We start from the raw sequence: 23,158 nt of genomic DNA on the forward strand, positions 1-23,158 counted from the left end.
TCCAAATGTCCAGTGCTTATCATGTTCATGTCAATCGTTTCTTTTTACTTTCCTAAAACACCCCAGATTCTAAAGGTCAGTGGGCTTGTTCCTGCAGCCTTTAAGCCAAAATTCTGTTCCCTAACTGACATTATAACAGCCAGAAGAATCCTGGACCTCATCTTCCTTTAGGGATGCTGAGCTGGTCTGAGGTTATTCCAGGTAGGAATTGTATGAGGACCAAGGAGGTCTTTTCCTAGGACCAAGAACTTCTTTTTCCCCAACAACCCCCTCCTCTCAGCCCCTCAGATTTGGGGAAAGCACAAGAAATAGAGCTGGTCCCAGGAATCAGGAAATAGGACAAAGAAAAAAAAAGTCCAATTTCAAGATTCTCAGCGACTAGAACTCAGTCTGGACCCTGGACAAAAGCTTCCACTGAGACTTGCCCAGGTGAAAACTAGACACGTTTATTGGGATTTCCTACTGCCCTCTTAGAATCCATATTTGAACTAAGAGCTTCCTAACAACAGGCCAGGTACTCTTTCCTCTAAAATGCTCACGTCATCAGAGCACCATCACATGCTTAGAACCAGAAGGAAGCTTGGAGGTCATTGAGCCTAACTCCTTCATCTTGTACATGAGGAGATGAGGCCCAAAGGATGTATGGTGACATAGATTTTAAGGGGAAGACTCCTGACTTCAAATCCAGTGATTTTTCTCTCCCATGATTCATACTCCTTCCCAATTAGTTGCTGACTAGACAGAGGGAGGGCATTTCAGGCATAGAGAATCATCTGGCAGGGAAGCCACAGATTGCCCGGGACATGTCAACTTAAATAACAAAAACATACCATCTCTTCTACCTCTGACTAATAGTCTTCTTAAACCAGGAACACGTTAACACAGGGGGCTTTCTCTCCATCTACTAACTAAAAGCAGCACAAATGAGCTCAGTAAAACTGCAGACGTAAGAAGTAAGTCAAAATGAAATATTCCAGTCACTGTAAGGGAATCCTATTTAACAGAGAAAAAATGCTAACAATGCAAAGGTTCAGCAAACAGAGCACATAAAACTCTGCCTGGGGTCACTTTTCTCCCTCTGATTGCCTAAAAATCCATCCCGTTAATCACATGTAGCAACAAGGTCACTCAAATGATTCTATCCATCTTATATAAATGCAAACCCCACCGGTAATGAATGCAAACACACGGCAGGGCTCTGCTCCAGATGCAGCTCCTGGATGGGAGACAGCATTCCTGAAGGTGAAGGTCATCGGAATTGCTGGGCAGAAAAAGTTAGAGCCCAGAGGATGGCCCTCCTGGTTCTAATTGTTCTGCTCTGGTCTTAAAAACATAAGCCAGTGGGCTTCTTTTAAAGGGAGTCAAACTTTTTGCTAAGTTGACTCACACATTTATTGAGTATCTACCATGCTCAGAGAGTCCTGTGGGGAATAAAAAGATCACTATAACATGGTCCCCCAACTCCAAGGATCTTTTCTAGTATGGGAGATAAGAAATAGGCACAAGCAACTCTACTCCAAGGCAGACTAAAGGAAGTATGAACAAAATGCTGTAAGAGTTTAGGGGAGGGAAGGACCATTTCTGGTTGGAAGGATTTCAGAGGAGCCTTTACAAAGGACAGATGATGTGAAGGAAGAAAGCTTTGAGGAATGGAGAATTCCAAAAGGAAGAATAAAAGGAAGAATGTGGGTGGGAGAGGGAATTCCAGAAGTAGGGGACTAGGTAAGCAAAGAAAAAGGTGTGAAAATATGAAACATGTCTGAGACCTGGTGATAGAATATAGAGGAAAGATGGGGTAGGTTGAGGTCTAATGGTAGAGGGTACTGAATGCCAATTTAGGAGTTTGGACTTTATTTACTAGGAAATGGGGAGCTGGTGAAGGTTACTAAGGAGAAGAGGAACAGGATTATAGTTCATAAGATCATGAAATCACAACTTGGAGGCTATCCAGCCTAGCCCCGCCCCATGACAAAGAGGTCTTAGTGACTTGCCCTGGGTCACACAGTTGGTAAATATATGAAGTACGGTCTGAATCCAGTTTTTCTAACTCCAAATTCAGTGCTCTATCTAGTATAAGTGGCAGAAGCAAGATTCAAGCCCAGCTCTTCTGATTCCAAAACCCTTCCACTGCACCACACTGCCCCACTACATTAGGGAGATTAAAGCTTTCACTTGTACATAGTATATAGATTGGAAGGATCAAAGTATTTTGAGCTTTTTCAGCTCTAGATCTTTTTCAGGATCATACTGTTGTTTAGTTGTTTCAGTTGCGTTTGATTCTTTTTGACCCCATTTGGTGTTTTCTTGGCAAAGATACTAAAGTAGTTTGCCATTTCCTTCTCCAACTCATTTTACAGATGAGGAAACTGAGGCAAACAGGTTTAAGTGACTTGCCCAGGGCCACACAGCTAGTGTCTGAGGCCAGGCTTGAACTCAGGTCTTCCTAACTCCAGACCTACTACTCTTATCCACTGTGTCACATAGCTGTCCTGAAAAAGATCACAGGGTCTCTCTCTTCATTTTATAATTGAGGAAATGTAGAGACAGAAATGCAAAGTAAATTATATAAAGTCATATAGTAGTAAAAAGAAACTAAAGACAAAGCACATTTTACAATAGTCCATGTTATTCTAAGACTTCCCACCTTAAAGACTGGATAACAGTAGTGTCAATGACAGAAACTGTTGTTATTGTTTAGTCATGTCTGACTCTGCATAACCCCATGGACCACAGGGAGAATTTTTGGGGCAATGGTGGGTAGGGAGGTTGAGAAGAAATTGAGTTTAAACAGAATTTTAGAGTTGGATCTTAGGGATCATCTAATTTAAGCCACACTTGAACAATAATCTCATTTATAAGTGGCCAACCATCTTCCAATTGAAGGCCGCCCTCAATTCCCCTGTTTGACAGTCAATTCTTCTTTTGGATAACTGCTGTTAGGTTTTTTTTTTCTTTCTTACACCAAGCCTAAATCTGCCTTTACTCCTCTTAGTTCTGCTCTCTGGGGCCAAGCAGAATAAGTTTTTATTTCCCTACCACATGTACAAGCCCTTCAAATACTTGATGAGAGCAGTCTTGTTTTCCCCAAGTCTTTTTTTCAGTCAAAGAACTATCCCTAGTTCAGCCCACTGGTGCTTGTGTGGCCTGGTCTCCAGTCCCTCTCTCCACCACTGTGGTGGCCTTTCTCCAGTCAAGTTCCAGTCTGTCCCTGCCCTTCCTAAAATGAAGCTCCCAGAACTGGACACGATATGGTCTTATCAGAGCAACATAGGACAATCACTTCCATGGTCATATGTTATATGTTCATAGCCTTTTGGCTGCCATGTTACATTGGGGAATTATACTGAGCTTGGATCGCAGTTCACTAAAATCCTCAGATCCCCTTTCAGATGTTTCAGTATCAGTGTTTTGCATCTGAGATGAGGGCAGGGCCTGATCAGTAGAAAAGTCCAGAAGAAAGCTTTGAATGCAAGACTGGTACCTGGGTGAGAAGTGAGGACCAGATATTTGACAGATGTCTGCATAGATGTAACAACTGAAACCACATAATGGATAGGTTAGCTCTCCAAAGGAAAAATATTTAAAAAGAGAATGACAGGAGGTCAGGAATTCAACCTCGACAGGTGCTAATGGTTAAGGAAGGAGAGACGGTGGAATCCTCATGGGGGGGGAGGGGTGGAGGAGAAATAAAGGATCATTTAGGAGAGTCAGGATACTATTGAGGTACTTACGAGGTATTTTAAGGGGAGAAGCTGTGCACTTTAGGAATCAAGAAAAGGAAGGTGAGAACAGAGTATAAACCTTTCATTTACACAGAGAGGTAACCACTGCTGATTTCCAAAGTACTCTACTTCACTAGGGAGGTGGAGTTATAAGTTAGATGGTAGGGGATTAATTTAAAAAAGAAAGACTTGTGGATAGCAACACACATTGATATAGTACTTTCTTTAGGGTTTGCAAATCACTTTCTTCACAACAAACCTGTGAACTAAGTATTGCATGTATTATTATCTCTATTTTACAGATGACACAGCCAACAACAAATGGGAAGGAACAAGATATGGGGCACACGCAGAAGGCTTAGCATCAGAGTAGTGATTCTCAATTTTTTTTTTTTGTTCCTCGAACTCCTTTCTAAAAAAATTGTGACTCCACTGGGTAATTTAATATACTTATAATATGTTACTATTATTTACTGCTTAAGGTGTCAGTAAAGAATTTTTAGCACAAACTCCTTGGATCATCATTGAGAACCCCCAAAGGGTTCTGGACCCATGAAATGGGAACGACAGCATTAGAGGAAGAGGAATGAAACAATGAATGTATATAGATGGTGAAGTGAGGACAAGGGTGGATGGGCAAGCACATAGACTGATCTTAGTTTTTTTTAAAAAAGATGAGGCCATCAGTCAATAAACAAATGATTACTTAATTTGTTTAAGAGGGAGGGAAGGTAGGGCTGAAGTCTTAAGAATTTCTGCCACAGCTGCTGGGGGTGGGCAGCTAGAGAAATCCATTACGGTATAGTAGAAAGAACACTGGACTGAGAGACAGGAGACCTGGGTTCTAACCCAAGCTCATAATCTTTGCAACATAGAACAAATCACCCAAACCCTCTCGAGGCAGCAGTTTCCTTATTTGTAAAAAGAGGGAATGAGAACGTTCCTTTTGGCCTTTTGTCTAAGATCAAGTTTGTAAAGTTAGACGGTGTCTCAGGTCCAGAATTCCATAAAACGTCAAGAGAGGAATAAAAGCACCGCTAAGTGATTACAAAGGCCCTGCTGAAGTTAAAAGGCATGACTTCACAGTGGTAAATTCACAGATCTGCAAGTTCCTTGTCTTTCCACAGAGGTGTTATGTGATTCAGGAATGGACAAAGTCAATGGCTGGCGTTTGATACAACAGGTATGGCCAAAGGTCAATAGGACAATAGAATGGCGATGAGGGAAGTATTCTAATCGCTGAATCTAGACTAAGAATGGAACCAAATATAAAAATCAGAAAAGAGTTAATCAACCAAAGACGTTTAGCCAGGCAAGACCATGTGCCCAAGAAAGGAATTATTAGATCGCTTCTAGTCTTGTCTGTGAAGGCTGCCACAAATTGGTGGGCCATGAAATTTCCAACTGAAGCCTTCAGAGAAGAAAGATAGCTCAACAAGGGTCGTCAGACAAGAGTTGCAAAAAGCTACTATGGCACAAATTGGAAAGCATCAAGAACATCCTTCATAAGCTCACTGAAGCAAATATCGGCAGAACAGAAAGACTTCCCAACTGGTCTTGCCTAGTACAGAATCCTCAGTCCCCTGGCACCCTGGGGTGGCAAGTCCTGGACAACACTAGGAAATGAACCATACCCTGCAATGGTGAATTCTGACAGATGGCACATAGGAGAGGGCTCGGCATTCTGAACAACTTGGGCATCCTCAGAACTGACCAACCAATAACTTGGGATGGGGTCAAATGACCTGGGCCTATTCCAAAAATCCCTGCCTGTGACTCTCCTCGGCTGTTCTAGTACTAAATTAGTTCTGTGTCTGCCTCATCTTTTGGCCCATTATTTGCCCATTGTCTCAACAAGAGAAAGAATCCCTGGCTGAAACGGCTCATATTGCTTCTTCTCTAGTGCTCAGTCCTTTGTGCTATTTACCCCCCTTTAAAGCAATGAATATTTTGAGCTAAAAACAACCTAGTTAAATTAAAAAGAATAAAACAACTGCAGCTTAAGGCAACAGTTATCACAGCTGGATTTAAAGTATGCTAAACACCATGCATTATGATGAGAAATAACAGTATCAGATTCATCCAGGTTTCATTTCAGAGGCACCAGTAGCCTGTGCCAGCTTTGGGGATTAAAAGCAGCTGCATATTTGGCTAATGAAAAGCCAGAAATATTTATGATCACTAATAACAATATTTAGCCCCATCACCTGTGTTTACCATTGGGCTGCTACGAGTTTAGGAAATTTACACTTCTTACCAATATTGTGTACGATACCTGATCATGAAGAGGGTGGGGGGAAGAACATTAACTGACTGCACACACCAGGTTTTTCAAGCAGCTGACTCAACAAGAGGCAGATTTGAGGCTGGGATAAAGTTAATAAAAACTTTGATCCTTCGTTCATTGCAAGGCGGGGGGAGACTTCATTTCCACATTCTCATTTACTGGCCTCGGCCACCTGGTGCTGACGGAGGAGCAGGTGTGTGCCAGACCCCCGGGATCACTTTCTGGAAAGTGGCTGTGGCAGCTCCAGCAACTTTATCCGCCTGTATTGACTCTATGATTGTCATGGCAACTGGGCAGCCTCACTAGGCTCCTGGAAAGAACTCGGAAGCCACCCGACGGTTTGGGATTGGTATTTTTCATTCTGCCTGCCAAGTGATTAGGGCTGGATGAATATCTTTCCATTGGGCTGGGGCTTTCTGGTCTCCGCTGCAAACAGAAAATTTCTCTTCTCAAAGCATAGCTGTTTTATTAACTGTCTACACTCACTGACACCACAGATATATAAAAGCAAAATGTGTGGTGATCCAGGGAACTCACATAGTGAGCATATTTGGAAATACACTGAAATGTGTTTTCCTTTCAAAGTTTGCAACTTTTACCAAAAGTAAGCTATAAGCTTACTGTGTGTATGGGAGCAAATGCTATTGGGCCTCAAATCTTTCTTCCTAAACAAAGAGCAGCCATGACACAGATTGTCATTTGAAGGCCAAACATATCACAGAACCAAAGGAATGGAGATTCAGAGCTAGAAGGGACCCTATATAGTTCTCATTTTACAAGAAGCAGAGGTAGTAAGGATCTGAGGCAAGATTTGAACTCAGGTCCTCTGAGTCCAGAGTCAGTGTCCTGTTAGGATCTTTAAGATACCTTTCTATGGCCTAATTCAGGAACAATAAAAGCTATATTAAAGTCTTTCAGCCAGGTAAAAATGGACGCACCTGTGGAAGGATGAAGGGAAGTGAAGGTAAAATTTTTCTCACTGCTCTGTGGGTTTACCATTATCTCCTTTCGAGGGAGGTAGGTGACACAATGCATGGATTTGGAGTCAGGCAGACTGAATTAAAGTTCAACTCCATACACTTAGTAACTGTGTGAATCTGGTCTAGTCACTTAATCTTTGTTGGCCTCAGTTCTCTTATCTGTAAGTGGGGATAATAATATCACCTACTTTCCAGGGTGGTTATAAGAATAAATGAGATGATATTGGTAAAGTGCTTTGCAGACCTTAGAGTACCACGTAAATGATAGCTATTTTTAAAAATTCTAAATAATGAGTCAAATGTCTGCTTTTATACGTTTGAATAAACTCATTTTTTGGCTCTAGTAGGTACATCGGAAACCTTCCTGGGGGGGAAAATATCCTTAGCTGAGAAAAACAAACTTTGCCTCCACTTAGATGACTCTGGAAAGGTAAAAAGTTCTGGGAAATGAACTCATCTGGACAAAATTTCAATCCATACCTTCATGCCAACACTAGTCAGATCTGAAAGGAAAATCTAAGTGTCCAAGCTGTCTGGAAAACTTATCTCCTAATTAGGATTTCTGGTCACAAAACTGAACACAGATATTCCACATTCATGGGAGGAGGGAAAAGCTGATGCCTTGCAACAGACAGACTGCTTTCAGCTTCCCATTTGTTTGCTTTTGTTTTTTTAATCTTAATATATGCCTTCTTTTTAAAAAATAAGTCATCTTTTTTATTATGAACTTAACAAAAATAAATATGAATATTTCAATAAAGGATGGATGACTGCATATGAAACTGTAACCTATTATATCGTTTGTTTTTTAAATCAATTTATTTTTAAACAACTTTTTAGTGATCTTTTGTCTTTAGGTAATCTACATTTTATCTAATCAACATTTGCCCCTGTATTTCTCCTGTTTCCTCTGCCCATAGTTAAATTTAACTTGATAATAACAAAATTGCCCTGGTTGGCTCCTTCTGAACTTTCTTCTGTGTATTTTTTTTTCAATATTTTACTGAAACTCTTTATTTCTCTCTCTCTCTTTCTCTCCTTCCTTCTCTCCCTCCTATTCCCTTTCCCTATACCTCTCTCCCCATAGACTGAAAGAAATTCTAGTCCAAACACATAAAAGGCTTTCACTTAATGTTAAACTACATGCTAAGCCAAAGCGGGATGGCTGATGTAGCGTTAACTGTAGCCCTTACAAGGGTGTGTACTTTTCTAAGCTTCAGTTTCATCATCTATAAATGGGGCTAATAACACTTAAAATACTTACTAGGATTATTATGGAAGCACTTTGTAAGTCTTAAAATGCCCAATAAATAAATGTAAATTATTATCTATTCTAGAAGGAATTCAAAACCAAAGTGTTTCTTTTTATATTGACGCAAGAACTTAAGAGACTATTAGTCATGGCAAAAATTCAGTTTGGCCTATTAGGTTATGTTTAGATTTCCCCAACTGGGTAGTTTGGGGTTTTCATTTAGCTATTTTATTAAATTAATGCAGCTCACAAGAGGCATCTTGCCGGCACAGGTCTGAAATGCATGGATGGACATAAACAATGATTCTACACAAATAAGGCCAAAGAGGAGAAGTCTCCTTTCCACCAAGGAGCAAGCAGATGACAAGAGCCCCCCCATTTCTTTGTAATCAGTCTCAGAAATTTCAGGCTGACCATGAGAGAGACAGAAAAGCAACTTTGTCAATCTCTGATCATCTGTGTCCCTAAAAGATTTAATAACATCTGTTCATCTGTACAGAGAATGCTTTTAGAAGTCAGGAAATACCTTCACAGAAAGGTGCCTTTAAAGGAGATTTTGATCAATCAAAATTTATTAAGCACTGACTGTGTACCAGGCACTGGGTTAAGCTCTAGGGATATAAAGAAGCAGCATGGTAGAGTAGAAAGGGAATTGGAATTGGATTCAGAAGGTCTGTATTCAAATCCTGACTGATTCCTTGGGCAAGCTGGGGTCTTAACCATTCAGAGGCCCCATTTCTTTATCTATAAAGCAGGGATGAAAATACTTGTACAATGCACAACTCACAGAGTCAGTTGAAGGATTAACCAAGATAATGTAAGAAAGTCAACAAGTATTTAGAAATTCCCTCAATGGGCCAGCCAACGTGCTAAGTACTGGGGTTATAAAGGAAAGGCAAAACAACAAACAAACAAACAAAAACAGTCTCTGCTCTCAACAAGCTCAGTCTAATGGGAGAGACATGCAAAGAACTTTGTAACATTAGAGCACTAAAAAAACAAAAGATATATCATAGCAGTTGTTATACCTATCTCCTGAGGCTACCACCACAGTTATCCAAAAGTATTCCCTTTATTTAGAGCGAGGGTCCTTAATCGTTATTGTGACATAACACTTCTGGCTGTCTGGTGAAGCTTATGTGCCCCTCTCAGATTTTTGTTTAAAATACATAGGATTTTTTAAAAAATAAAAATAAATAAACAAATAAAATAAAAATAAAATACATAGGATTACAAAGAAAACCAAATATGGTGAAATAAAGGTATAAGATAGTTCAATATTTAAAAGATATTTTTAATTAGCTATTTAAAAATATTCTAAAAGATATGTACAATTTTTAATTTTATTCTGTATTCATATTACACTTACATATGCTTATATTGTGATTCCCCCCTCCAGAGAGAAGTTATTACAATTTTATCATTGTATTTCCAGTACTTGGCAGAGTACCTGATACATAGTAGGTGTTTAAAAAGTATTTTTTGATTAAATGATTGACTGATTAAAGGGAGGATACATTAGGAAATGGTGATAGTTGAGCTGAGCCTCAAATGATGAGTGAGAGTTTATCAGGTAGATGTGGCGCAAAATGGGCATTCCAATAAAAAGAACTAAATTAGGGAAATAAAAAAATATATGTACAATATTTTTAAAATAGATGTTTAAAGATATTTTTAAAAGATTTTAAACATTTTAAAAAATATTTTCAGTCAAGATATTAAAAAAAAAAAGCTCACAGATGCCAAGTTAAAAACTCCTATTACTTAGAGAAATTCTAAAGTAAATTAGGTATCAGTCACAGGAGGTCAACATAAGTACTAATAGCTTGCATTTATATAGCACTCACTTTAAAGTTTGCAAAGAGCTGTGCATATGTTACCTTATTTGATCAGCACAAGAATCCTAGGAAGCAGGTGCTATTATTAACCTGAGTATTTCTCTGAATATTTCATTTTGTGTCAGTCCACCTATGGGATGTGTACTAAGAGCTGGAAAGTGCAAGTTAGAACTGTTACATGTTTACCCTTGTAGGTCTAGCACCTTGTACATTGCCTCACACAGAATTAGCACTTAATAAACATTTGCTGAATTGATGGACCAAATCCAAAACAACAAAACTCAGGCATGTGGGCAAATTCCCACCCATCTGAATTACCTGGTCCTCAGCAACACTGGCTCAAGGACCATAATGACCTTGTCATGAAATTCTAAAATATATGTAAGCTCTTTTTCTGCTCATACCTATACAATAATGATTTTGTGATTTATCTAGCTTGGTACTAGGTAAATCATGTCACTTCACATACTTGAAAAATGAATTACTCTCAGCATCACTACCAGACAGAGTATCGAGTCCTTTCCTAGTATACAGCCAAAGATATTTTTCAAATTTTATTTAGCATTCTTTTGTTAAGTATGTATTATGGACAAAGAAGTCCTCTACTAAAGGCCAACTTTGATGCCTCATCATGGTGCGAAGGTAATTCTGGGTTCATGCAGTCAATGCCAGGAAAGAACAAGTCCCGGTAAGTCGTACCACACTGGAAGGGCCAATCAATGAAGAAGGCCATTAAGGAATATCTCTATAAATACTGACTGAGGACCAATAGTATTAATTTCAGGAAGGATCATTAATAGAAGATTGGCTACCAATCCATTACTGTTTTTATGTCACAGAAACTCATGAAGAGTGTCTACTAAGACATAGGGGAGTTTGTGAACAGTGAAGAGGATGCATTAAAATAAGAGAAGCAGGTGAAACATTGTACTTATGTGTATATGTAGCTAGGTGGCACAGTGGATAGATTGCCTGTGCTGGAGTCAGAAAGATCTGAGATCAAATATAGCCTCAAGACACTTTCTAGCTGTGTGACTCTGGGCAAGTCACTTAACCCTTTTGCCTCAATTTCCTCATCTGTAAAATGAGCTGGAGAAGGAAATGGAAAACCCCTCCAGTATATTTGCCAAGAAAACCCCAAATGGGGTCAGGAAGAGTTGGACATGACTCAGTAACAACAACAACACACCCCTACAATAAAGCCAAGAGTTTACGAAGAATGAAAATGACTAAACAACAACAAAATGGAAGAAATACAACATTTGGATAAGACATGATCCCTAGCCTCATGGAACTTATAGCTCAGGAGATTTTTCTATGGCTTAACCACTTACCTAGGGTTCTTTAGAAATATGTACTCTATGCTACCCCAAGTGACTTAGAGCATTGGAGTCAAGCTCAAATAGAAATGGGTCCACTAAACCTGCAGGCGCTCTCTCTCTCTCTCTCTCTCTCTCTCTCTCTCTCTCTCTCTCTCTCTCTCTCTCTCTCTCTCTCTCTCTCTATATATATATATATATATATATATATATATATTGCAGGGCAATGGGGTTAAGTGACTTGCCCAGGGTCACACAGCTAGTAAGTGTCAAGTATCTGAGGCCAGATTTGAACTCAGGTACTCACTCCTGACTCCAGGGCCAGTGCTCTATCCACTGTGCCACCTAGCTGCCCCTGCAGGCTCTATATTGACTTTAAAAAACACATATTAACATTATCTAGGTTCTGTTGTATTTTTTATATATCCCAAGTATATTTTAATCTGACCTGGGAATATTGCTAAAATATTTAAGCCTTAAAGTATTGAGGGCTACTGCTTCAAGCTTCAATAGTACAAGTTTTCCTCTAGCCCAAGGAGTCTTAACCTGGTGTTCATAAATGTTGTTTTATTTTTGTTGTTGTTGTTTAATATTTTGATGACTAAATTAGTTTTTTTGGGGGGAGGGGGTGATTCTATGCATTTTATTTTATGCATTTTAAAACACTGTTCTGAGAAGTCCATAGGTTTCACCAGACTATGAAAGGGGTCCATGGCCCTAGCCAATTGTCCATAGCTAAATATCTCATTCTCTTGGGTTCGTTCATGTTAACCCAATCATTTTCAGCAACTGCAGTACCTGTTCCCTGCTCCGGGTGATCCTCTCAGACAACAAATCAGAGCTATTCCTTTCTTCATCCAGTTCCATCTCTAGCTGAGAAATTTTGTCCTACAAAAGAACAAATATACAAACACCATTTAAACTGGGATTTTACTAGATGAAAATGGGGATACTGTTTGTGTAGGTGAAGGGGTAAGGATGAGATATATGAAGGCATGGAATCTGAGTGTAAGATCAGGGGAGAGGATAGAAGCCTGGAGCTGAGTGTGCTGGGCTGGGATAGAGGTTTGCTGGACCACCTCAAACACTGGCTCCCAATGAGCCAGTAGTTTGAAATGGAAAGGCCCATGCATGGCCGAAAGCACTCATTCTGGATTCTGCAAGTGCTTCCCAAAGGCAGGATGAAGCTCTGAATGTTTCATTTTGTGTAAAATGTACCACCTGCCAATTCTTACTTAGCTCCTAGAAACCTTGGAGAAGGCGAAGTCTTTGGCAACTAATGATCCTTTCCTTCTGGCAAACAAGACAATATTGGATCATGTGTGAAAAGTTAACCACATTTTGCAAAATTAGTGTTTACAAAGTTATGACACCAAATTTTCTGAGTTGTGTTTTATTTGAAAGTCATTATTTGTTATGGAAAATGCACTTCAAAGAAGTTTTGTGGGTGGGAGGGAGAAGGAAAGGGAAAAACATGGCAAATTTTATACCTAGAATTGCTAGGTTTTTGCATTTACTTCTCTCTAGTCACCAGTTCATTGTTATTTTAAATGTTTGGATTAAGTTGGAGCCACAGATGCTAGAAAGTAATTGGCAATCCTGGGTTTGGGTTCTAAAATATTTATGGATAAATATTGTCCCTGGAAACACCATAATCTCAGAAGAATATTACAAATAGCCCAACCAACAACAAAAAGGCACGTGGTGAGTATAAACAGGCAACAGCACATTACTGGCAATGATCTGCATACAAAAAAGAGGAGGGGAGGAACACAACAGAGGTGAGAAATGGTGACAGAATGGTGAGAAAAGAAGGTAGGCCAGTCAAATATTGAGAATAAAGAAAAACAAATGGACTCCCAAATGATCCCAAATGAAGCCACTAGGGGCAGCTAGGTGGCTTAGTGGATAGAGCACTGGTCCTGGATTCAGGAGGACCTGAGTTCAAATTTGACCTCAGACACTTAACACTTACCAGCTGTGTGACTCTGGGCAAGTCACTTAACCCCAATTGCCTCACCAAAAAAAAAGAAGAAGAAGAAGCCACCATTACATTAAGTGGGTCGATTTCTTTATGGAGTATCTGATGAAAAACATGAGCACAGATTGCACGTGATGTGATGGCCTAGAAGGACTGAACCCAGGGCTTAGCACAGTGCCTGGCATATACTTAATAAGCACTTAATAAATGCTTATTGACAGACTGACTGACCAGTGAAGGTACAGTCCACATCAATGAGACCATGGCCTATCAAAATACCAAAGTATTATACCCAGAATGATCAAAACAGAATGAGAAACTAGAGATTCCTCTTTATGCACAGAAGGTAAATTGCACATGAGTGATGAAAAGCCAAGGAATGCCATTGATAGGATCTAGAGGCTACAAAAAATATTTACCAAGACCAGCTTTTTGTCAGAAATGTAGCTACTACTCATCTTGGGATACTCTTGCCAAGCATGGAGATGTAGAAACTAAACCCTTAGGATCAACTCAGTATTAAATTGTTAGTTTAGGGAAGGAATCATGTACCTACTCAAAGGTTTTATGAATTTTTTGTTGTTATTGTTGTTTGGGGGTTTTTTGTTTGTTTGTTTTTGCAGGAGAATGAGGGTTAAGTGACTTGGCCAGGGTCACATAGCTAGTAAGTGTCAAGTGTTTGAAGCTGCATTTGAACTCAGGTCCTCCTGAATCCAGGGCCTGTGCTTTATCCACTGAGCCACCAAGCTGCCCCAGGCTCTATGAATTTCAAAGAGAATATTCACATTGTAATTAAGAGATCTTCACAAAGGACAATCTATACTATCACAGCCCACTTCAATTAACCAAGTGCTCCCTCCCCGCTCTACTTTATGTTAGCTGATAATCAGTTACTCAGCTGGCTAAAAAATAATTTCTGTATGGCTCTGCTCCTTATGGAAGACATTCAAGGGAACTAAAAAGCTGGGTAAGAGTTAGATCAAGGCAGCTTGGCTAGCTTTCTCATTGGCTACTCTATAAGGTCAACTGGCTGCCAAAGTTCTCTCACTGTTTTTGTTTTATTTTTCAGTTTAAAATGGAAAAAGAGATCCTCCTTGAAATTTTTTTTCAAGTTAAAAAAAAAAACCCTCTCATTCAACTACTGCTTCCATTTATAGATATTGTTATCCATTAACATCCACCCATATTGAAAAACATTGGTGAAAGCATCTTTACTTAGATAAGAAAATATTATTTTAATTTTCCTAGGATGACATGAGTTAAGGACGCACAGTCCTTCCAGGGTTTCCATTGTCCATATGTTGAACAAGTATAGCTGGGTGATTCCCTGGTCTAGGTCACTGGGTATTATGCCTGTGCTCTAAACTGGCTTGCTTATGAGATGGCCATGTTGGGCAGAGGGCACCCAGCTTCCAATTATGTGTTAACATTGGTTCATCTTGTAGTTAGCTCTCAGATTCCTAGAGAATAAGCATGCAAGGGCCCAATTAGCAATTTGCAACTATCTTAAGAAAATAGAAAAATTATCTGGCCAGTTGAATATAGCTTGCTTATCTCCTTTCCCCTGGGAGAGACATATCTAGAGAAATAGATAACATCAGAATTAATATTCACTAGATATCAATGGTTTCTTTGCCACCAAAGAGAGTAAAGTACCTATTTGCAAAGTAGATTCAAGAATTATATTGACTACAAATTCATCCTTTTCCACCCAGTTCTTGAGCAATACATTTGCCTCCTAAAAACATCTTGCCATCATTACCTCAGTTAAGGTGGTCCAAGTTTTATTTTTAATCCAGCTTTTCCTCCAAAGTCTCATTGTCATATTAGATGATGCTATTTTTTGGATGGCATTGTTCTAAGTATTATGCTATTTTAAATGTGGGTGTGATGATTCTAAGATTATACCTATACAACTGTCACTGTATTATTCTTATTTAGATTTTCTGATCTGATTTACATTTTTGGAATTATTTGTTAAGTGTTTCAAGTTGTCTGAAGGACTATTATCTCCTGCTGTTAAGGGTTTCATGTGTTTATTTATTCTCTTCCCCAAAAGAAGATAAATTCTCCGAAGGCAGGGTCCAAGTTAGATGCTTATTTTACAAAGCCCTGTTCCACAAAGTGTTTAGTACAGTGCTAAGTGTATCACAGTGCTCAATAAATAGCTGTGGAATTAAATTATACCACATTTATTATGCCCTGCAAAGCTGTATTTCACACAAGCAAAGGTTAGTTAGAAATACAACCAGAAATAAAGTATATGATGACATGGAAGACTCTTGAACTGGCTTCTAAGTTTGAACTCTATAACTTTCTGTGTGATCTAAGGCAAGTTATTCAGCCTCTCTGGCTCTGCTTTGTCATCTCTAGAATGAAGGCTTAGTAATAATAGCGTATTACGAAGTCCCTTCTGGAATCATCAGTCCATGAATCCCCACCCTCTCACCAGTTTATATATACATTAGCTATCATTAGCTATACCTCCATTTGCTTGACTTGTCTACTTCGATCCTCCTTAAGATGACTCTTGGCCTCCAGTTCATACTCAAGGTCTTTCAATGTTTGTTCTAGAAGTTGTCTTTTTGTGACTGCTTCATCTTGAGCTCTCTGGTAGTCTCGTAACTCCTCCTCCATCAGTCGCATCTTCAGGGAGAAAGAGATGGTCAGTATCCTATAACATGTTGATGAGATAAAAATCCTGTTACACAATGACTCCCTAGCATGAGATTTGTGGAAAGCTGATGGAAAGACTGAACTCTGGTCATAAAGGCAGGCACATTGTTCAAACCTCTACTGGGCCACTCATTCCTGGAGTCAGAAAAGTTACTGTATTTGGTCCAGTTTCTAAGGAGCTTCTGTGGACAATTATGAATAGAGCAGGTGGTAGATCTGGAGTCAGAAAGACCCAAGTTCAAATCTGGCCTGAGAGAGTTACTATGTGACCCCTGGGCAAGTCACTTAAGTTTTCTCTGCTTCAGTTTCCTCAACTGTAAAATGGGAATGAAAGTAATAGCACCTACCTCCCAGGGTTGTTTTGTAGGTCAAATGAAATAATATTACTGAAGTGCTTTGCATAACATTATCATTAACAGTATGTGTGGGGGAGAATAAAAACAAAACATTTTTAAAACATACAAAGAAGAGCAAAAGGACAGACAAGGAGGAACAGTTTTGTTACCCTCATGCTAAACATAATATATACCTCTTAAAAACTGTATAAAAAAGAAGTTATAGTTTAATAGACAAGGCTATTTTTCTGTTCCTTCTGTGTGTCAATGTTTGTGTTTATTGATGTTTAAGCTTATAATAAAAAGAAAACCTAAATTTAAAACAAGTATATGGATGGAGCTTTTGATATGTGAATCTCTTTTGATGGAATAATCATCCTGTCATAGAGAGGGAGAGAGAAATTCCCACCAGTGCTTTGAAGTTCATTCAGTACTTTGATTATATCTCTTTGTTTATATAGGATTGAGAGCTGGAAGGCTCCTGAGCCATCAACTAGTCCAAACTCTTCTTTGCAAGATGAGGAAAGACCCTCAGAGAGGCTTAAGTAACTTATCCAAGATAATACAGATAGTAAGTAGCATAGCCCAGATGCTCCAAATCCAATGCCCTGTCCACTCTATTAAGCTGCTTTCCATTGTATCATGGTTATGTATGTCCTACTAGACCAAGGGTCTTAACCATTTTGGAGGAGACATAGACTCATTTGTTAGTCTGGTGAAACCTTTCAAGGTGGACCCTTTTCAGAATAATGATTTTAAATGCATACATAGGATTACAAAGGAAACCAATATATTGAAACACAGTTGCCATAATGTTGAGGTTTTTAAAGTTTATGGACCACAGGTGAAGAACACTTGTACTGGACTATAAGCTTCATGAAGACAGAGACATGTTTTCTAAACCTCTGCATCTCCTCCAGCATCTAGATAATAATGCTGCTCACTATATAGTGGGTGCTAAGTACGTTTCTTTCATTGAATATCACAAGTCTGCCATCAACACAATTCAATCTTTTTATTGAGAGATTCTCCCAACACATTTCAAAAATGGATGACGGGGCAGCTAGATGGCGCAGTGGATAGAGCACCGGCCCTGGAATCAGGAGTACCTGAGTTCAAATCTGGCCTCAGACACTTAACACTTACTAGCTGTGTGACCCTAGGCAAGTCACTTAACCCCAATTGCCTCACTAAAAAAAAAAAAATGGATGAGGGAGGCTACCAAAGAGGCTAACATTAGCTTTCACAAGAAATGTCTAAATGCCTATGTATATGAGAAATGGTATTTGTCAGTCTACATCAACCTCCCTCCCTCCTAAACCCCACCTCCATCCACCTTGGTCAATGTACTCAATTGTGTGTGAAGAAGAAAAGGTAGAGAATAGATTCCCTTGCTGCTCAGTTAACTGAAGAGGTATGAGAAGAAAATTGTTTCACTTTGTTATCCTTTCCCTCTACCCATCAATATGCCTAGGAACATGTTTCCCGGCCTTAGGTTGTGAACAAAAATATATAGTTGAATTTACTATGACCACTACCACCACCCCTACCCGCCCTCCCTCCCTACTATTACTGCTACCACCAGCACCAACACCAAAACTAACAAATATGAATGTAATGGAATACTATTGTGCTATAAGAAATGATGAGCAGGCAGATTTCAGAAAAACCTGGAAAGACTTAAGTGGACTGATGCTGAGTGAAGTGAGCAGAACCAGGAGAACATTGTATACAGTAATAGCAACATTGTTCAATGATCAACTGTAATAGACTTAACTCTTCTCAGCAAGACAATTCCATGATGGAAAATGCTCTCCACATCCAGAAAAAAGAACTGTGGAATCTGAATGCAGACTGAACCATACTGTTTCTACTTGTTGTTTATTGTTGTTTTCTTTTTTGAGGTTTTCCCCTTGTGTTCTGATTCTTCATTCACAATATGACTAATGCAGAAATGTTTAATGTGATTGTATATATATAACCTATATCAGAATGCTTTCTGTCTTGGGGAGGGGGGAGGGAAGGGAGGGAGGGAGAAAAATTTGGAACTCAAAATCTTATAAAACAAATGTTGAAAACTATCTTTACATTTAACTGGAAAATAATAAAATGCTTTTATGATTTAAAAAAATTAAAATTAAAAAATTAAAAACCACTACCACTATTAACACTACCACCCCCACCCTCACTCCTCCCTACTACCACCATCACAACTACTACTATTACCTACTATCTATCCACTATACGACTATCATCCCTAATCTACTACTACTATTATTACTACTACTACCACCATCATCACCATAACTGCTACTACCACTACTACCATCACCACTACTGCTACTATTATGATAATTACTATTGATGAAGATGGTGATGTTGGTATCATGGCATAACGGATAGAGCCAGTTTTGGAATTAAGGAGACCTGGTTTCAAGTTCTGACTCTAACACTTACTGGCTCTGTGACCCTGGACAATTCACTTTTCTTGTCAGTGCTTTGTGCAATTCATTATAAATTGCAAAAGCTATAGATCTGCATCTGTATCTGTAGAGGGAAATCCTTATTGGGAGCTCCCTACAATGATAAAATTATAGGAAAAGTTATATATATATATATATATATATATATATATATATATATATATATATGTGTGTGTGTGTGTGTGTGTGTGTGTGTATACATGTGTATGTATTATAAATATATGTATATGTATGTGTATATGCCTATACCATACTACTTTAAGGTTATAAAACATATTCCTGACAACAAACCTGAGCAGTAGGTAATGCAAGTGTTTTTTATAAATGAGAAAACAGAGGCTCTGTGTGGTCAAACTGATAGGAAGGGCTGTGATGTGAGATGACTTTCATGATACCACAAAATCCTCCTTGTCTCACATGTATGTCCCAATGGTCTAAAGAATGCCTGAAACACCACCATTATATGCCCATTCCTTTGAAGGCCTTTCCCAGTTTTCCCAGCTATTTCCCTTTTCAAACTACCTTCACCTCTACTATATGTCTTATATATGATTTACATCTTATTTCCCTCATTGTAATATAAGCTCCTTAAGGAATAGTGGTTTTTGCCTCTCTTTGTACTCCCAGTGTTGAGCACAGTGGCTGGCATAAAATAATCACTTAATAAATGTTTGCTGACTGCTGACTCTGGGTTAAGGTTTTATGTCTCCTGATTCCTCTAAATGGGTAACTGTTTAGACTGGTATCAACATTTAACAATGGAATGGGGACTCTTATTTTCAGATTTTTTAATGTGACAAAGAAGATAATAGTTTTGGAATGGGGTAGGGGAGAGAGATGCATGGAGGATGGGAAGGTGGTAGGGGGTTCAGAAAGCCAAGAGTCAGCATTAGGTCCCTAGAAATAAAGAATGAGCAGAATAAGAAATGGAAATGTAAAGCTACCAAAGACACTCTACACCAAGGTTAAATTTCAGTAGCATCATCTCTGGGGAGAGGATCAAACCTGAGCTATCTTCAATTTATGTAGTTACCTCCTTGCAGATCCCCAACACATATATTAACCTCCCTTCTTTTCTACTTATTACCTCAGAGCCAAATGGACCAATCATTACTTCATTTCTCTAATTTATACAATGATGAAGACAAGATGCTTTCTAAGGTCTCATCCAATTTAAAGTCCCAGGATGGTCCAATAGAAAGAAACATTTGTTCTGGAGTCAGAAGACCTGGGTTCAAATCCTCATGCTTACTGGGTGACACTGGGCAAGTCACTTAAACTCCCTGGGCCTCAATTTCCTCATCTACAATGAGGGGGCTAAACTAGCTAACCTTTGAAATTCCTTCCAGCTCAAGATCTATGAGCTTATTATGATCTTTCTACAAAATAACAATAACCTAAGAAAATATTACCCTAAAACATACAGAGCCAGAATACAAAGAAATGCAAATAAAATTAAAAAGAAAGCTATCTAGACGTTAATGGCACTCCAACTTCCTTCAAGAAAACACCCTATCCAATGCCAATGTCCAATTTACAATATTTTTTTTGCCCACAAGATGGCACTGAACCAGCAGTTTAGAAGAGGTATCCATAAATGAACCTTCCAACCAGGGACCACTTTCCAGTGAAAACAAATGGATTGCGTCTAGAAGAGGAGTAGGGTACTCCTCTGGAGACCTTCTCTTTCCCAAGAACACACCTCTTTCCCTGTTTCACAGGCTGACCCTAGCAGCCTTGGCCTAAACACATCCACAATTGGCATGTTTTCAAACATGACAAGTAGAATGAAAGAAAAAGATTAAAGGTATGCAGAATTCACACAAAATGTGACAAGGAAAAATTGTGTGGTCTTATAGGCTATATATGATGCTCCTAAGAAATTTACTATTTGTTTCTTTTTTCTCCCCAATGGGAGGAGATATGAGGTGGAGAAAATCGTTTTTTTTTTTTATTGAAAACATAAGTTTCCTGAAAGAATTATTAGTCAAGTTGGAGGAGTGGGGAGATCTAAATCTCTATCTAAATGTTTTTTTCCTCTTTAGTCAGACACACCTTTATATTACCTATTTATCTTCCTCACAGACTCTAGCAGTTCCTTTCACATGGTTGTTACTTGATAAATATGGGGGAATTGACTGACTGATGACTGACAGATGAGAAAAAAAAAACTTAAGTTTTTCAAGAACTCGCCTTCAATCAAAACAAAGTGAGAGAGAATTTTAATTTCAGTGTCTGTATTGTTCATTTTGAGGACATAAAACAGATTTATTCTCATCTGAACTGGGTATTTCCCTTTGCCAAACGATACATTGTAAAAGAAAGGAAAAAACCCACTGTGCAAAAAAAAAAAAAAAAAAAGTGGGGGGCGGGGGGGGGGGGGCAGAGAGAGAGATGGGACACACCAGTGCATTAATCCTAGGATGATTTCCTTTCTAAGCATAGCAACAGCTCCTGCTTCCTTATAAGTTTAATAGATCCTCAACAAAGAAAATAAAATAGAATTTCCAGGCCTTTCTGGGAGGAAAAAAAAGGTTTAACTTAACAAAGGGAACAAATCAAAGTTTTTCTAAGATCCATCATGTCTGTGAGGTTTGTTTTCTTTTAAGGTCCTTATTTATTTATTCATTTAACTTCAAACAGCTCTGTAACTGCAGCTAGGCACTTGGATTGAAAGTGCTATTTGAAAAGTTCCTGTCTTGCAGGTTAGGGTGTTCTGGACACCTAGGATTGAACCCACAGCAGGTTCTTGAAATGTTTGTGCATTTAGAATAGCCAGCAGGGCTCCCTTCTGCTAGCGCTCAGTGCTTTGGTAAACATTACCAGTGCCCTTTTGGCAGCAACAACAGGCAATGTGAAGCATGTTCAAGGAGGCAGGATGTTGACTTCATGGTATTGACGGAAGCCTCCCTCTTATGTTTTGTTTGTGGTTTTTTTTGTTTTTATTCTGAAACCAGAAGAATAATTTACCTTAACATCAATATGATAAAAATAAGCAATTCTTAAAGGCTTAAGAAATATGATTGACAATGATCAACTGATTCTAGAACACCGATAAAGAAGATTGCCTTCCACTTTGTGAAAGAGAGATGATGGCCTAATATGCAAAATAAGAAACACAGGTTTGGATCTTACCCACATGGGAATTTCTTTTGCTTGACTGTGCTTGTGATACAGAGGTTTTATCTTTATTCTATCTTTCTTCCCCCCACCCCCACCCCCAGTGGATGGGGAGAGGTGTAAGGGAGGAAAAAGGTGAGTGCTTGATAATTGTTGGCTAAAAAATGAATTTTTTTAGAAAAACAACATAAGTAGGGGGGCAGCTAGGTGGCACAGTGAATAAAGCACCAGTCCTGGATTCAGGAAGACCTGAGTTCAAATTTGGGCTCAGACACTTGCCACTTACTAGCTGTGTGACCCTGGGCAAGTCACTTAACCCTCATTGCCCTGCAAATATATATATATATATACATACACACACACATATTATATACACATATAATAAAAAATAAGATAAAAAAACAACATAAGTGGGTATATTATGGATGCCCAGATGAAACACCTGAGAATATTTCCCACCCCTCCCTTTTTATGGAAATCCAAACAAAACATGCCAAAGTTATGTGATTTCACTGGTGTTAAGAATTACCCAACCAACACAAATCACAACCTAGTTGTAATTTAATCTTAAGAGGGCCTGAGGCTCAGAGACTGAATGCCTTGGCTTTGGTCACACAGCTGGTGGGTGCAGAGGTCAGAGGCCATATTTAAAGGCAGATGTTTCTGACTCCAACCATAACACACTAAATGCAATGCTACACTACCTCAGAAATAAAAACAGTTTTCAAAAATGCAAGAGAAGGGGGCAGCTAGGTGGCACAGTGGATAGAGTACTGGCCCTGGAGTCAGGAGGATCTGAGTTCAAATCCGACCTCAGACATTTAACACTTACTAGCTGTGTGACCCTAGGCAAGTCACTTAATCCCAATTGCCTCACCAAAAACAAACAAGCAAAAAATAAAAAATGCAAGAGAAAACTTTTAACGCTTGCATGTCAGTCTCAGCTTAGCAACTTCAAGCCTCATCACATTTTTATGTGAATCTGAGTGATGTAAATCTGGGGATACTGTTATCAAGCTCCTTTAAGATCTGATGAGCTCACCCAAAAAAAAAAAAAAAAAAGATCTGATGAGCTCAGGGGCAGCTAGGTGGCCCAGTGGATAAAGCACAGGCCCTGGATTCAGGAATACCTGAGTTCAAATCCAGCCTCAGACACTTACTAGCT

The 23,158-nt window shown here is 39.0% G+C and overlaps 1 protein-coding gene across 3 annotated transcripts in view; it reads right to left on the minus strand.

Moving 5' to 3' along the window:
• CGNL1 (cingulin like 1) overlaps window positions 1–23,158 on the minus strand; it is a 211,311-nt gene that overhangs the window by 7,920 nt on the left and 180,233 nt on the right. For all 3 annotated transcript variants that reach the window (XM_043987782.1, XM_043987783.1, XM_043987781.1), the window contains 2 exons: window positions 15,864–16,025; window positions 12,197–12,286 (listed from right to left, as the gene is read on the minus strand). In XM_043987782.1, coding sequence (XP_043843717.1) covers window positions 12,197–12,286; window positions 15,864–16,025 — 252 coding nt within the window. The remainder of the gene's footprint in view (window positions 1–12,196; window positions 12,287–15,863; window positions 16,026–23,158) is intronic.

The sequence above is a fragment of the Dromiciops gliroides genome, chromosome 2, assembly GCF_019393635.1.
Source record: "Dromiciops gliroides isolate mDroGli1 chromosome 2, mDroGli1.pri, whole genome shotgun sequence".
Classification (NCBI taxonomy): Eukaryota; Metazoa; Chordata; class Mammalia; order Microbiotheria; family Microbiotheriidae; genus Dromiciops; species Dromiciops gliroides.